The following is a 16929-nucleotide window of genomic DNA, read 5'->3' as shown; positions in this document are numbered from 1 at the left end:
GAGCGCGCTGCGCGCACACATTTCAGCCTGAGGAACAGCGTCTCTTGTGCGGATTGTGCGTTCACCGTTTTATTATCAAACATGTCCCGCAATTTAGCAACAGTAAATACGGCATCTTACAACCATAACCGACTGAGCTGATTCTGACGTTAAGTTTGGGTTTTAGGGAGGAACGAATGCGCACCGCTGTGAAGGGAAAGAAGTTGTGCAAGACGAAATGCAGCTAGTTTTTAATAGCTTTACCACGTCTTCTTTTGTATAATCCTTAGAAGCCAAAATCGAAATAAACAAATAAAATTAGCTTAATAAAACAGCCACAGGCCTAAAGTGTAAGCAGATGTTTGAATGTTTAGTTCTCTCTTCTATCATAATTAAACAGGGCTTTCATGTTGCGCGTGCTGAAGCTCCGCCGCATGGGTGCGATCTCGCTTCTGAATTGCGAATAGCAAAAATGCATCATAGACAAATGTTTGAAAAACAGCTGGCGACTCTGGTGAGATAGAATTTGCAAGATAATGTATATATAGCAATAATAAATGTATGTGTGTTTTCTTAATTTCTCCAGTACCGATAGCAGAACCGTCAACGTCAGAGCTTATCGATACTCCGGTCTTTCATAATTTAGCCCTGGGACCGATTAAAGTTTCGGTACCCATCCCTAGCTGTCACTAACCATTATTTTGGTAATCGAGTAAACTGTCGATTGTTCTGACGATTAATCGAGTAATCGGATAATTATAGTGCCCTATGATTTCCACGATACAGAAAACGTGGACGGAATCATGGAATCCAGTCATAAAAACGTATTTTACTGTATATTTTTGGATGGATAAATCAAAAGTAGGTAAGTACATTTAAATCAAAATGTGACATGGACTAGTGCCTGTGAATATTAAGCCGCAAAAATACTATTAAATATGAATCCTGCATGTTCTGAATGAATTAATGGCACAGACACGCGGTTTCGTTTACTAACGTTACACACACACACACACACTAAAGCGTGCGTGACGCTCGCGGTGTTTTCAGCCTCTGCTGCCTCAATATATGAGCACAAACACATGAACATGATCTCTAGAACTGCTCTGAGAGTCACTTCATGAGCATTTTACCGTTTCTTTTGAGAAAAACTATCGTCATATCAAAAGCTACAAACAGAACAGCAACGAGTCAAAATAAAAGTTCGGGTTAACAAAGAAACTGCGACAGAAATCAGAAATATATTACTTAATGTAATGATAGTACTACTACTACTATTAAAATTATAATCAACATATTATTTTTAAAGGATAACCAGAAATATTATTTCTTATAGAATTTATTTAGGATAAAAATGTACATTCACAGTATTTCTGAAAAAATAAATAAATAAAATAATAATACATTATTTTTTTTAATAAAATCAATTAATTGGAGATGCTTTTGATTATTACAATTTAATGGAACCATTAAAATGGAATCCAGAAAATTAATGGAAAACAGAATTTGGTAAAAAACCGTAAAACTCAATTCATGCTTTTTGATTTATAATATTTAATTTAACCATTAAAACAGAGTATAGAAAAATTAAAAATAAAAAACTAAATAAAACGGATTTCATAGGGCCCTATGATTAGAATAAATTTTTTTGTGGTAACAAAAATAGACGTAAGTGAATAGTAGCCTTTACGATTACTTAAAATACATATATAATAGCAATGAGGCAATAATAATTAGTTCAAATAAAGTATCAAAAGCAAGTAATCATATGGGTTTATTGAACAAAACTGTTAAAATACATAATGTATTATAAACAATAGAGCTAACGTGCATTGCGCATTATAACAAAGGCCTGCAGAGGGTGCCAATGGCCAGACGACTGTTTTACACTTTACTGCATGATCTAATCTTTGTTTAATATTGACCAAACATCATTTAATTCAAATGGCCACTTAATCTTTAATATTTGGCCATTTCTTTACGACAGAAATGCTATAGCCACTGTAATTTCTTGAATATGTGGATATCAAAACTAGTGGTCGACCGATATTGGTCTTTTGACAGCCGATGCCGATATCTTAGAAAGCAGGGTGGCTGATGTAAAGTTTGCGAATTCACAACAGCAATATGCTTAATTATGATTTTTAAATGGGTTTAATATATCATGCAGCCTTGTAAAACAGTGTAATAATGCGTTTCATGGATTCTCGTCTGTGAAATGCGCCACTTCCAGTATTTTGCCAGTTATCTGACGCGTGCAAAATGAAGTAGAGGATTTTTTAAAATCGAATAGTCGAATAGAATCGACGGATCGCGACAGCCCTAGAAGCCATAAGATACAAAACAGCTGAGGGTAGAAATCAAGCTTCGGAGAACACAAACACACCTGCATGTGACCCAAATACTCCTCCATTATGGCCACTTTCTTGTTGTTTACAGCAGCGATCTTGGCATTTGTTTCCTCTTCAATTGCCTGCAAGTTGATCTTATTCTGCTGCATCTGCCGTAAACTGCACATTGAGAAAAAGATATAAACGAAGGAGGGGGGAAAAAAAAAATCACAACAAAGCTGCACACAGCTGGTTTTCAGAGGAAGGTACCTGTCCTGTTTTGTGCTGATTTTCTGCTCCAGCTGTCTCTTCTTGCCTTTCAGCTCAGACAGTTTCTTCTTGTTAGCACGCAGCTCATTATCACGGCGATCCAGTTTAGCTTGTTGCTCACGAATGGCTGCCATCCGTTGATCAATGCTCTGCACCTGCCTCTCTGCTGCCTGCGAGCGAGATGTCAAATCTGAGGTCATTACACTTATTAGGGATGCATCGATCCGATACTTAGTATCGGTATCGGCCATGATACTGGCAGTTTCTGCCGGATCAGGTATCGGTCAGACGTGACCTATCCAAAATCCGATATTGTGCGAATACTATTCTGTGTTATTGTTAAGCCGCACGAAAGCACAAAAACAATATAAAGCACCATAAAGTCAAAGTCCAAGCGTTCTGAATCCGCTGCATAGTTTAATGTGAGGTACAGATGAATATTTAAGTCGTTAAATTCAAGTTAACGGAAACTCTTCTCTCTGCTGCAGCTGTCTGTCATCCTCCATTCAGCATTCAAACTGCGTGTCGCGTTCGGTTACGACAGTCAAGACGATGAAACTCTCTCCAAGAGCGCACAGTAACTGAAATTTAACTGTTAAAAGAAAAGGCTCAATAAACTATCGCACATATTTAATACACTACGCATCAATATCTCTATCCTTTGTGCTTTGAACATTTCTATGTGGAGCGCTGTGCCTGCGCGCTCTGACTCCATGTTGCTTCAAGTGCATCATTCTGTGCACGGGATGCGCATAAGCACTTTGTGCTGCTCTGTATTGGAGCTTTTCGTATTATAATACTTTTACGCAATGAAACATTATTTATAGCATTTCTTGTTCTGTCCTTTGATAGGACAGAACAAGAAAGGCTATTAATAATCTAATGTATAGCACAGTAATGGAGGCAGCAACATATGATAGATAGGACTCCCGTGCTACTCCGAGAAGAACCATGTTACATATTATACAGAGAGTAAGTTGCCATTATTTTACTAGTCATGGAATGGGAAATGTTACATTAACCTGTTAACAGCAGTTTCCTGTGTTCATGTATTTAAATAAAGGGGTGATTATTTTAATAAGTACCGCGTTTTCTTTACTCGTCTAATTTTTATTGCATTATACATTTAATTATAGTCATCGTCACATGACCAGCATTTACGTTGCGTCTCGTCTCGTTTTCGTCACGTGATAAAGGTTCGTTGACGACGATATTTAGTCATAATTTTCGTTGACGAAAGCAACACTAGTGACCACATTGCTACATTAAACTCTGTAAAATGTTAAGTTGGTCGCAGTGCCATGCACTTAATGCCTCATCTGCGGTTGTTCTGGGTGCACATTAAAACTGAATGAGAAGTGCGTTAACTGCATGACTTCACTGGCGCCGGCACAACTATAGGTTAAAGAGATTAAAATTCGGGTACGCAAGTTAACAGGTTAAAGTATCAGTTTTGATGTTAATATTTATTCATCATACTGTTGAACTTGACAGTATTTTCTCTCTTGTTATTTCATAGGGAGCTTCAAAGAAGACAGAGAAAGCCAGAGTCTCAGGTCAGCTGTGACCTGAAGAAGAAGTGAAAATGCATGTGCCCTGTGTTTATCAGTATCCTTATGTTCATTGGGTAAAAAGAAAAACTAAATAAACAAAGTAAAAATTAATTTGGCTGATTCCCCAAGTTTTCTATCATAGAAAACCCCAAGTTTTCTAGCGATATATCGATATCGTGAATTCTTTTGGCCACAATAACCGTGGTGTGAATAACTCTAATATCGTGACAGCCCTAATACATTTACTTGTTTTCATTCATGTATTTTACAACAATACAAAGAGCAATGTGTAACATTTTACCAGATTTAGTCCTACACTTATTCACTTTTATTTGTTCCCATTAAATAATGTTATTTCACAAAATGTTTAGATTTTTATAAAATTGTGCACTCATCATTTTTCTAGAATAACTTTTACTGCTAAATTATCCACTAACCTAGTTTCTAATAGCATTTTTGTCCAAGATTATGATTATATATTTTTTCTTTTGTTATTTTTCATTATTCATGTTTAACACACAAAAGAGTGACAATCAGGTCAACACACAGAAGTATAGAAATTCTGAGAAAAAAACTGTGCTGGTATCGGATCGGAATCGGACAATACTCAGAATTATCTGGATCGGATCTGAAAAAATTGTATTGTTGCATCCCTAACACTTATTCAGTTGAATTTTTTATTTTTTATAGCCAAGAGCTGTAGAGCTGTGACATATAGCTTAAAGGTGACATCATGAAAAAACATGACATCATGCTCCGTATTTAAGTGCTATAATCAGTTCCCCAGTGCATCTACCAACCCTGAAAACGTGAAAAAGAACAACCCAGTGAATTTTTTTTTCAGTAAGCCTTTCTTTGCAAGCTTGTGAAAAACGAGCTGCTCAGATTTCACTCCCCGTGACGTAGAAAGAGGATCTTATTATAATATTGCCGCCCCTTAATCTGCAAGTTTCCAACCTGCAAGCGATAACGTACCAGTTCTAACGCCATGGCGAAAGTTCGAGCAAAGCATGCTAACTGTTCTGTCTTTGGCTGCACTGACGAGCACAGAACACTGTTTAGAGTCCCAGCCTCAGAGGAGACGAGAGAGCGGTGGATTTATTGATTCATTTACTGTATATTACGCTGCTGCCACACAGATCTAATATAAATATGCAATTTCTTACCTTCACAGACGACTGTGTTTTTGTAACTTATGTGTGCTTTTAACATAAACTTGTGTGTATTTGACAGTCTAAGCGCAATAAGACATGAAAGAGATTAATTTAATTTAGTACTCACATGCCGTGTGACAGCCACTTTCTGTGCGTGTGCTTCAGATGTGTGCGCTCAGAAAACCGCATATCAGAAGCTTAAACTAATATGGTTTAAAACGCATGATTTCAGCGTGATAAACATGATAATCAAAACCAAACGGATGTTTTTTGGCAGAGTATCTGAGGTAGGAGCTGTAAAGGCACAGTCCTATTCTGGAAAAGGGGGTGGGCATCAGCAGCTCATTTCCATTTAAAGAAACTAAAACAGCGTGTTTCTGCTTCCACTCAAAATAGCCATTTTCAAAATGATGTAATAAATGATCTGTGACGTATTCTGAGCTGAAACTTCAGATACATTCTGGGGACACCTGAGACTTATATTACATATTGTAAAAAGGGGCATAATAAGTCTCCTTTAAAAATCCTTACAAAAATCAGTCTCTGAAATTGTTTGAAGGGTGTTTTCTTTCCTAATGAATGGTTTAAACACCAACAGTTCATCTACTAAATCAAATAAATTATTATATACCAACATGCTGCAACATTTAAATCCTAAAGCAGTGGTGACAGTGTGTCCGATGGGCGTCTCTCACCCTCAGCTGCTCCTCCAGCTGGCTTCTCTCATCTGCATCTATGGTCGTAGTGAGGAACTGCGAGGGTCGCAGGGCCGAGTTACTGGAGACCACGTTACTAGAGTAGTTGGATTTCTTCACAGTGTACTTCTCCTCCGCTGTGTAGATCATCCTCATCTGAAGCTCTCTGATCACCTGCCACAGAAAAACACGAGTTACAAGATTGTAAGGCCCTATGAAATCAGTTTTTTTTTTTTTTTTTTTTACCAAATTCAGCATTATTTTTTCTAACTTCTATACTTTCCATTTTAATGGAATAATTACATTTTAATTAATAAATAATTACATTTGTCCAAATCAATTGAATTCATAAAATTTTAACCTTTTAAAAATGTTAACAATAGCAGGGCGCTATAAAATGTGTTTTTTTTTTTCAGAAATTCTGTGATTTAATACAAATTCATTATCATAAATGGCTGTGTGGAAGTGGCTGCCCTGGAGATAAAGTTAATGTGAAGTAGGCCTACATGACCTCAAATACTGAAGACAGAGTCATTCAGAACATGCAGACTTCATATCTAAACAGCAGTCTTTTTGTGCTTTTATATTCACAGACACTATAGCCTCATGCATCATGATTTGATTCATTGTACAGCTTTACTTAAAAAGTATATATAGTAAATTCAATTTTTATGGCTGGATAAACCGATTCCCTCTGTGTTTTCTGCATCACAAAAATCTGATTTTCAAAATTATCTGATCACAAAATTACTGATTTGAATCATTCGTTTACATTGTAATTTATGCATTTGACAGATCCATAGTGGATTTTACATTGCATTAAAGCTATACATTTTTTTTTAATTCATGTGATCTCTGGGAATCAAACCCATGACCTTGGTGCTCTACTGTTACAGTAGTAGGCTACAGAAGGCTATTACAAGTTGATAATGAGCAGCTAGGTCACAGACTACATTCATGCGCACAAAACTAGATTCAAAATCTACTGCTTGATGTCTTAATATTTTGGGCAGCTTCCCAGCTGAATGATGGAGGACCTACCATCTCGATCATGCTCTTGGTCTTCTCTGTTCCTACAGGCACATCATTGACTTTGTACTGATAGCATAAGTAACTCATGACCTCCTCAGGAGCATCGAACAGCTCACGCAAATATGAGAAGAAGCCATAAGGCCTGACAAAAAGAAACAAAAACAATTTAATAAATGTACTGAATAAGATGTCTTGTTAGTGGTCGAGTAGAGGGTGTTACTTTAGAGTCTCGAGTGGTCGTGATGGTGGTCGTTTAGAGCAGGACTCCTCTGGAGCAATGACGGTGTTAACTCGCAGCCTCTGTGTGTCTCGCACCTGAGAAAACATTTCACATTGTACTGCTTTTACTTTACTTACCCTCTATTATAAATGTTTATTATTCTATTATTTTAATGCATTATATTATTTCATGTTCATTATAAGAAAGTAACACAAATTAAATATTAGTATTTAGACAGGACAATTTTTTTCTTATAAAAAATTTATAGAAAATTGTTAATTTGTTCATATATCATAACCTCCTTAGTTGAACAATCAACATTTTCCCTTAACTGACCGATTGTTTAAAGGTGACCTATTATGCCCCTTTTTACAAGATGTAATATAAGTCTCTGATGTCCCCAGAGTGTGTGTGTTAAGTTTTAGTTCAAAATACCCCACAGACAAGGTTTTATAGCTTGTTAAAATGGACACTTTTAGGGTATAAGCCAAAACCGCTGTTTTTGTGTTTGTCCCTTTAAATGCAAATGAGCTGGTGCTTCCGGCCCCCTTTTCAGAAGAGGGCGGAGCTTCAAGAGCCAGCAACAACAAAACAGGACAATCTCACGCACTGAAAATGTCAGAAACTCTCAGTATCGGTGTTCAGCCTTATATATTCGAACCGGGATCGGTTTAAAAGTCAGTCATCTGATTGTACTGTGCATAATACATGCGCGTTTATTTAATTCCCACTTGTGATTATGAGCTGGACAAATTCAAGTAGTCGACTTCACATTGCCATCACATGCAATTTTTAACTACCACATTCCTATTTACGATGATTCTGGTAGCACGTGAAGGCAGCACCAGTGAAAACAGGCAGAGACAATGGTAGCTTTAGCAACATTAGCCTTACTGAGTGCCAATAAGCTCTTTCAGAAAGGCAATTTGGAAAACAAACGCGTAATATTTACTTTGTCGGGAGCTGACATTCACGCACAAAGCGTTGGTATTGATCCCCCTTTCAGAATCAACCTTTGCGAAAATCCAGCGTTGAACTAACCCTCATTTGTGAGGCAGTCTGGCGCAAAATGAAAGGGAAAAACATAGGACTCAGCGGCTCAGATGGAGACTCCTATGTTCGTTGGTGCATCTCAAAACACAACCCTTCTAATGCCTCTTTGGTGCTGACAAGCAGCTACAGCAAGAAAACAGTGATGGCGGACTGCTGCTTCTCACTCAGGGCTGTGTCTAAGCTAATAGGGCAGAGATCGTCACACACTTTTTCCCTACGATGACGTCATCTTAGGGAGAAATCTGGAATTGTGTGTTCAGATAGACTGTTTATGATTTATTGGGATTATTTAAAAAAAAATGTGTGGGTGGATTTTTACCATTACAGGCTGGTTGTTTTCACACACTGCGGCCACACAACTGTGTTCAAACACCTCATAAAAGTGATGTTAAATTGAAAAGTGAAGTTTTGCATAACAGGTCCCCTTTAAATTATTTTTTTTTTTTATTGTGTCAGCTTCTTCACTGAACTTCTCACCTCTGTCATGAACTTCTCCATGTCCTCCTGTCTCTGAAAGACGAAGGCTCTCAAATCATTGAGAGGAATGTGACTCTCAATGTATTTTGCGTGCCGAGTATCACGGACATTTATCTGGCAAAAATGAGAGAGAAAATCAAACCGATCTGCTTAAAAACCCATCTCCAAGAAACAGCAACTGAATTAGCAGCAGTGCTCTCACCACCAGCATCATGGGCTCATAGACGTTGCCTTCAAAACGATCACGGTTATCCCTCAGCCACTTGAGGGCGGTGTAGGTGTCACGAAAACGGTTGCGCAGTTTATCCTCTTTCACCTTCATCATGTCGTCCAGACTCCTCTGACGATTCCGCAAACCTTCAGAAGAACATCCAACAAACTAAACATGAGTGCAAGACTTAAGGTCATTGCACACCGAGTCCGAAATTTTCATATGCGTTTTTTTTCCTATTTCCTATCAAAATACTTTTTACGGATGCGAAAACGCAGAAAATCGAACTTGATCTGAATTTTTTTATGACAGACGAAAGTTTCGGAGGCAGTGTGTAAACGTGATCGACACAACGTGAGGTCGTATTTATTTTTTAACATGCGAAAATTTCGGAGAATTTTGGACTCAGTGTGCAAAGAAGCATGGTGAATTATCAGTATAATGAATATATCAATATAATTATCTAAAAAAGGGTGATTTCTTCACAACAGGCAAAAAACGCTTCTTATACAACATTTGTATGTTTTTTCTAGGGCTGGGAAAATAAATCGATGCATCGCGAATCGAGAAATGATTCAGCATTGATTCTGAGATTTCTCTAATGCATCGCGATTCTTTCTCGAGTCGATTCTGAGCTTAGTTTTGAACAGCAGATGGCACTGCATGCTTTAGAAACAGCCGTACTCTGCTTGTTTCCAAATCCTTACACACACTTGAACCTAAAATAATCATTCATAAAATTTGAAAACGTTGAAGCAAATTACAAGGGTGTTCACAGTGGGCTGCGTTTACATTAATCTGGTGTCAAAAAAGCATTCTGAGCCGAGGTGAAATTACAGACTCAGCCGAACTCTTCAGCGCTCTTCTTCGTGAGCATTTGAGTGTGCGGATAAAAACTAGAGTAGAGCGCCATCTGCTGTTAAAATCTAAGCTCAGAATTGATTCCAGAGAGAATCGCGATGCATTTGGAAGATCTCAGAATCTAGCCACGAATCGATTCTGCATCGATTTAGCGTCGCAGCCCTAGTTTTTTCTGCTACTAAATTCATCTTAAACATTACGGTTTAATTCTCCAAAGGCTTCGTCTTTATCTCTGCGCAGGTCCAACATCTCGCCCTCCAGTTTGGCTTTTTCCTCCTGGATTTTCCTCAGATCTGCATTAACAGCCTCAATCTGAGGCGTGACGTCCTCCATGCTGCCCATGTTCTGTAGCTCCTTCTGCAGGTCTTTGATCATGAGCTGCGTGTGTCCGATCCGCTTCTGTCGGTCCGCCTCCTCGGTCTGCTTCAGACTCAGGTCCTGTCTGATGTCATCAACCTAGCGTTTGACAGAAGCAGACTAATCAGCTAGTGTTTCAATATGGTCTTTAACAGTTTCTTATGTTTTGTTGGTAGTCTTTCAGAACAAACCTCTTTATTCCTATATTCCAGCTGATCATGTTTCTGCTTACATTTCTGCGATGCGTCTCTGATACCGGCAGTCTGAGAAATTGGGGGGAAAAAAACAGTGGCATTATTTTTATATATAATAAAGGAAATATAAAATAGATTCTTGGCAATCAGGTTTGTGATTTGTGCAGACCAGCTCCTTCATCTGCTGCTCGATGGGCTGCAACTGACTCTCCACCGAGCGGATCTTCCTGAGCAGCGGCTCCTGAGCTTCTTTTAGCGACTTCAGCTTCTTTTTCATTTCCTCTCTCTCCTTCTTCACCCCCTCGAGCTCTTTACGTGCCGTTTCATACTCCTAAAATCGGAAACAGAGAATAAAGTCTTGAAATCCATCCGATATGCACATAAAATCTTAAAATGCACATTAAAAAAAATGTATGCTCTCGTCATTTTTTATCAGAAAAGAAGACTTATCTGCGAATGAACTACGAATGCATTTACAGTAGTGCTGGGCGGTATACCGGTTCATACTCTTTAGTGTAGATGCATGTTGATTTTATCAGACGATGCCGCGATTATAAATGAGTGACTCCTGGTTAACATGTATTAAAAGGGGTCGTGTTCAGTCAATATTTAGTGTGGTATTTTTTGACAATATTCACTCATCATGACAATAAAATAGGGCAATCTAAGTCAATATACTGCAGTATTTCCTCTCTCAATCAGTAGAAAATATGGTTAACACCCAGTCATGCATGAAAAAAAATACCGACATGTACCATGAAACCGGTATAATTTTGAAAAATACCGTGATATAAATTTTTGGTCATACCGCCCAGCACTAATTTACAGACATCAGGCTTCCGAACACAAGATAACATGACAACATTTGTTTTGCATTTCATCTGGATGCCCTGAGGTAAAAGTCATTTATTACATAGGGAAATACGTAATGTTTGTGTGATCCATCAATGGTGGTCACCTTATAATAAAGAGTAAGTCCTCTCAGGAAGCTTGCAACAAATTAGTTTTGGGAAAGTTTAGTCTAGTAAGATCAGCACTCACCACCCAGGGTTTCTTCTTCTCTAGCATCTGGATCCTGTCCAAGTGTCTCTTCTTCATGTAGTAGCGCTCCACATCCAGTTTGTTCCTCTCATTCCTCTGTCTGGCCTTCTCTAGGAAGTTGGCTTTCTCCTTACACACATTCTGTCAAAAACACCACAAACAGGATGGAGTCAAATCAAAGCCCTATCACAGCCTTAAGATGCATTTCAAAACAAGAAGAACATTCACCTCCAGGTCCCTCTCTTTGCTGCGAAACGTCTTGAGTTCGCAGTGAAACTCGTACATTTCTGGCGGGCCGACAGATTTCTCAGTGGCTTCCAGAAGCTCGATCTTACTCATCTTAGCAAACTCACCAACCTTCTCCTGCAACACCAAATAAAAGACAAACTATTCATAAAAAAAGCTCTTGTGCAGTTCTTCAAAACTTCACAGATTTTAATAACAGCACTCACCTGTGGTAGGAACTGACACAGGTTCCCGACCTGAATGTGCAGCTCTTTCACAGCCTCCTCCACAGCCCTCTGACTGGAGTGTTTCTTATTGAGCATCCATGTCGACTGGTTGTTCTCAACCTGGATCTCTCTGGTGATTATCAAGTTTCCACTCGCTCTGTATCTGGACACAAAGAAAAGCAGAGGTGAACTGAGCAACTGTATGTCTCTCCAAGGACTTTTGGAAATAATGGACATAAATAATAATATGTATAAATATACACTTACAGCTCAATTTCAACTGAACCCTTACTGCACCCTCGCTTCACATACAGACCAACCTAGAAACAGAAAAACATCTGGTTTATTTATTATTGTCAATAAATGTTGTTTTAGTATGACTGATCTACTATTACAACTTTTATTAATATTTTGAATTCATCTTCCCTTTTATATTTCCCTTTTATTTTAATTTAGCTCAAATTTAAATAAATTTGTTTTTTGTAAACATGTCTATATAGTTTTTATTAATTCAGTTTGGTTTCAGTTATTTTAGTACTTCAAGTGAAACAAAATACAAATAAAAAATGTTGCCTTGGCAATTAGTTTAAGCCTTCTTATATTTCATTTTTAGTTCATGTTAATTTTATTTCAAGTTAAGAATGTTTTTTTTTTTAGAATTATAATTTTACCTTTAAGATAATAACCATAGTATTTCGTAATTAAGTGTTCCTGAATGTAAATGCTGAAAAAGGTATTGAAAAAGAAACAAAAAGGATATTATCAGTGTCATATTTGCTGTGCTAATTCAAGCGCCAATTCCATAAATGTACATTATTTAAGGTATATTTAACTCTAAATCATTCTGTGTCTCCTTTAACTACTTTTTAGGGTGGATAAACCTCTTGATATGCATTGGACACAATTCCTGTGGGTTTTTCTCTATATAAAAAAAAATCCTTTCTAGTATCCCTGCTTGTATCATGTTTAAGTTACCGGATTTTAAGCCTTCTTATATTTCATTTTTAGTTCATGTTAATTTTATTTCAAGTTAAGAATGTTTTTTTTTTTAGAATTATAATTTTACCTTTAAGATAATAACCATAGTATTTCGTAATTAAGTGTTCCTGAATGTAAATGCTGAAAAAGGTATTGAAAAAGAAACAAAAAGGATATTATCAGTGTCATATTTGCTGTGCTAATTCAAGCGCCAATTCCATAAATGTACATTATTTAAGGTATATTTAACTCTAAATCATTCTGTGTCTCCTTTAACTACTTTTTAGGGTTAAACTTCTTGATATGCATTGGACACAATTCCTGTGGGTTTTTCTCTATATAAAAAAAAATAATTTCTAGTATCCCTGCTTGTATCATGTTTAAGTTACCGGATTTACCAGCTTGTACACTGTGTTTGCATGCTGACTACAGGCAACCAAATCATCCCGGCACAACTGCCTCCGAAGCATCTGCACATGCAAAAACCGCATTCACACAGATGTTTGAGTACTATGTGCACTGAACTACACAGATATAATCATCTGTGTGTATTTGCAAATCATACTGTGAGTTTTTGCACTTGTAAAAGCTTTTGGGACAGTGTCTAGAAATGGTTGGACAGCAGATGGCTGGTGTAAAATGACCAGAAATGTTCATGATACTTAATCTACAATATAATAGAAGTGTGTAACCCAACACGAGCTGTCAGGCAGCTCGGTGATCAGAAGAGAGTGACTCGCCTTGTCTCCTCGTCCCAGGACGGCTGTTTTTCCAGCCAGGCCCAGGCAGATGGCACACACTATACTGGACTTCCCAGTGCCATTGGCTCCCACGATCATGTTCAGCTTGGGTCCCGGGGAAACTTCCGAGTGGTCGTATGTGCTACAAACACAGATGACTAGTATTACAAATATAATTCATCACGATTTAATTCGAGAACACCTGACATGAAAGTGCAAAAAAACAGTTATGGAAGTGAAACAGAGACATTTTGAAGTATGTCACTTGTTAAAGAGTGAATTCCTCACAGGAAGTTGCGCATGGTGATGCGGAGGATAGAGCCCTCCACGAAACCTCCTGCTTGGCCATTTGTGCTGCAGCACGGTGCAGCTACGCGCCTGGAGGGCTGTGAGTTGGTTAATTCGTGGCTTATTCGTTTTCTCTTCTGCGACAGGTCCATTTCTCGTCCCGTTAACACCGCCGGTTGATTCCGCACCAGCGTCGCAATGCTTTCGTTTCGCGCCTGTGTTGTGGGCCAGTCGCCGTGTGATTGGCCGGCGGTTGTCACGTGACACGTTCCAGGGTTCACGTTATATGTTAGGGGTAATTTGTGCGCTTACTACACATAAGCACTAGATGGCTGTAAAGAATTACCCTGTGATATACTAGTTAGCATACTAACAACATACTACTCTTTCCATTTCTACAGCTTGTAACGTTAGTGTATACTGTGCGCAGTACGTGAATTTTATGTACCTGATGACTTTTTGAAAAAGTGTGCAGAATTAAATTAAATGCCAAACCTTTTATTCTTATAAAAACCTTTTTATATAAAAAACACTTTTTACCCTATTCAACTTATTTATTTTACCCGATATAAAGATTGCATTGATATAGTGTATATATCAAAACAACCCAATCACTGGGTCAAAACAACCCAACAGCTGGGTCAAAACAACCCAATAGTTGGGTTTGTCCCTTTTTAACCCAGCATTTTTTAGAGTGTACATACATACACACACACATCACTTTCGTTTTACAAAATACATAATACATAATATATTTAGCCTATTTGACATTTTATCTATTTTCTCTGTTGATTTTGTGTTGGTTTCATGTCTCTCACATCACTTTGCACTCTCTTTCTTCTCACGTAATAAAATAATTTCAACACATATCAGTATTTCACATCCATTTACTGTATTTTTATATATTTATTTAGTAGCTGTGTAATAACCAAGCTAATGTCAGTCAGTCAGTCACCCTCCCAAAAGAATAGGATAATCAGGAGTGCTTGTTACATTTAAAATTTTTAGACATGACATATTACACACCCTTACAAATAACGAAGGACTAAAGATTTAAAGTAAAAAAAAAAGCTATTTGCATAAAATAGAAGTCTCTGCAATTTTCAGTTTTATTTGACATAAAAAAAATCACCAGATCTACATGCTGATGTCCTGAAGTATATATAGAGGCTTTCTAATGTGACCTAATATGGTTTCCATCTTTAACCATTTATTCAATATATTAAGCCATATGATACACACATGAGAAACTGTATATCAGGAATGAACCATGTGTTCAAAAGTCAAATACACAAGGAACGTTTTTAGGTGATCATTTCTGCTCACAATGCAGTCATCTCCTTCGCTTTCATCCTCACAGATCACTGCAATCCAGCTGTACGGTCACATGGTTTCAGTTTCCCAGCTTTTTTCTCTTTCTGTCTTTTCTATTTAAAATTCATTGACTGAATATCATTATTATTTCCAGAGAGGCGCAGATGAGGGATATGGTCATCAGCATATTCTGTGTGGATAAAAACACAAATAGTATGTAAAGTTGTTCACGGTAACGTGATTAACAGATGTGTATGATAATCAACTTATCATGAATACCTCTGCATGGTCCTCTTTCAAAAACAACATCATCGATTGCGATATCACTCCTTACTGATGCTCCTCTAGTGGCTTCAAACACAATCTAAGTATGTGGAGAAATAGATGTAACATATTAATGAAAATGATTCTGAGTGAATGTTGATTATAATGCAGCTTCATGCAACTAACCTGGTGCTGTTGGACACATTGGTAGTTCACTGACGCTCTGAGCCAGGAGATGCCCTGCTCTCCATGGCTCGTCCACAGTAGTTTGTCCTGGTTCTCTTGTCCAGTCTGGAGGTAAACGCTCAGCTGTCCGATCCCTGAGCCGTACATGTGGTAGTAGAACTGCAAGCACTGTGTTTCTCTAGAGCCGCGCAGAGAGCTGGAGAGGAGACGCGCTTTGTGACCGGCCAGCATCACTGACGCCTCAATGTGCAAATAATGACCTAAAAGCCGAGAAAAAAGCTTTCCAAGATTGTGTAAAAGTGTGTACTAGATTCAATAAAATGTGATCACAACAGAAAATAATTGTGTTTTGCCCCTTTAACAATAATAAACCTGAATGTAAGTCTATGGGGCAAGGTACACCCATGTGAAGGAAGTGTGCTTAATTGTATTTAATTTAATTTAATTGAACACCCTTTAGGTCCCATTTCAAATGCGTCTAACTACTATATACTTATGTCCAAAAAAATGTGTGTGTGTGTGTGTATATATATATATATATATACAGTGCCGTGAAAAGGTTTTTGCCCCCTTCCTTTTTTTTTTTTTACATTTTTTGCATATTTGTCACACTTAAAAGATTCAGATCATCAAACTAATTTTAATATTACACAAAGATAATGCAAGTAAATACAAAATGCAGTTTTTAAATGATGATTTCATTTACTAAGGGAAAAAAGCTGTCCAAACCTACCTCCCAGGCCTGATTACTGCCAGACCTGTTGAATCAAGAAATCACTTAAATAGAACTTGTCTGACAAAGTGAAGCATGCTTAACGAGCAACACAATATGCCGCGATCTAAAGAAATTCAAGAGCAGGTGAGAAACAAAATAGTTGACATGTATCAGTCTGGAAAGGATAAGAAAGAGACTGGGCAAAAACAGCATCCATGGGAGAGTTCCAAGGCAAAAGCCATTGCTGACCAAAAAGAACACACAGCCTCGTCTCACATTTGCCAAAAATATCTTGCTTATCCCCAAGACTTTTAGGCAAATATTCTGTGGACTGATGAGACAAAAGTTGAACTTTTTGGAAGGTGTGTGTCCCGTTACATCTGGCGTAAAACCAACACAGCATTTCATAAAAAGAACATCATACCAACAGTCAAACATGGTGGTGGTAGTGTGATGATCTGGGGCTGCTTTGCAGCTTCAGGACCTGGACAACTTGCCATAACTGATGGAACCATGAATTCTGCACTCTATCAGAAAATCCTGAAGGAGAATGTCCGGCCGTCAG

At 37.8% G+C, this 16929-nt stretch overlaps 2 protein-coding genes across 4 annotated transcripts in view; both read right to left on the bottom strand.

The window, feature by feature from the left end:
* Positions 1-14132, bottom strand: part of smc5 (structural maintenance of chromosomes 5) — a 23561-nt gene extending 9429 nt beyond the window's left edge. For both annotated transcript variants that reach the window (XM_016458899.1, XM_016458900.1), the window contains exons 1-16: positions 13886-14132; positions 13598-13739; positions 12147-12199; positions 11880-12042; positions 11656-11790; positions 11428-11568; positions 10556-10717; positions 10384-10455; positions 10036-10291; positions 8966-9120; positions 8764-8877; positions 7234-7328; positions 7023-7155; positions 5982-6155; positions 2580-2749; positions 2366-2489 (exon numbers count right to left, since the gene is read on the bottom strand). In XM_016458899.1, the coding sequence (XP_016314385.1) occupies positions 2366-2489; positions 2580-2749; positions 5982-6155; positions 7023-7155; positions 7234-7328; positions 8764-8877; positions 8966-9120; positions 10036-10291; positions 10384-10455; positions 10556-10717; positions 11428-11568; positions 11656-11790; positions 11880-12042; positions 12147-12199; positions 13598-13739; positions 13886-14037 (2241 nt within the window). In that variant the 5' untranslated portion in view covers positions 14038-14132. The remainder of the gene's footprint in view (positions 1-2365; positions 2490-2579; positions 2750-5981; positions 6156-7022; positions 7156-7233; positions 7329-8763; positions 8878-8965; positions 9121-10035; positions 10292-10383; positions 10456-10555; positions 10718-11427; positions 11569-11655; positions 11791-11879; positions 12043-12146; positions 12200-13597; positions 13740-13885) is intronic.
* Positions 14133-14980: 848 nt separating this feature from the next.
* Positions 14981-16929, bottom strand: part of mamdc2b (MAM domain containing 2b) — a 13011-nt gene continuing 11062 nt past the window's right edge. For both annotated transcript variants that reach the window (XM_016458876.1, XM_016458877.1), the window contains exons 13-15: positions 15650-15909; positions 15479-15563; positions 14981-15389 (exon numbers count right to left, since the gene is read on the bottom strand). In XM_016458876.1, coding sequence (XP_016314362.1) covers positions 15313-15389; positions 15479-15563; positions 15650-15909 — 422 coding nt within the window. In that variant the 3' untranslated portion in view covers positions 14981-15312. The remainder of the gene's footprint in view (positions 15390-15478; positions 15564-15649; positions 15910-16929) is intronic.

This window comes from Sinocyclocheilus anshuiensis, unplaced genomic scaffold (genome assembly GCF_001515605.1).
Source record: "Sinocyclocheilus anshuiensis isolate Anshui unplaced genomic scaffold, SAMN03320099.WGS_v1.1 scaffold952, whole genome shotgun sequence".
NCBI lineage: Eukaryota > Metazoa > Chordata > Actinopteri > Cypriniformes > Cyprinidae > Sinocyclocheilus > Sinocyclocheilus anshuiensis.
This window is presented reverse-complemented; position numbering and strand designations above follow the sequence as displayed.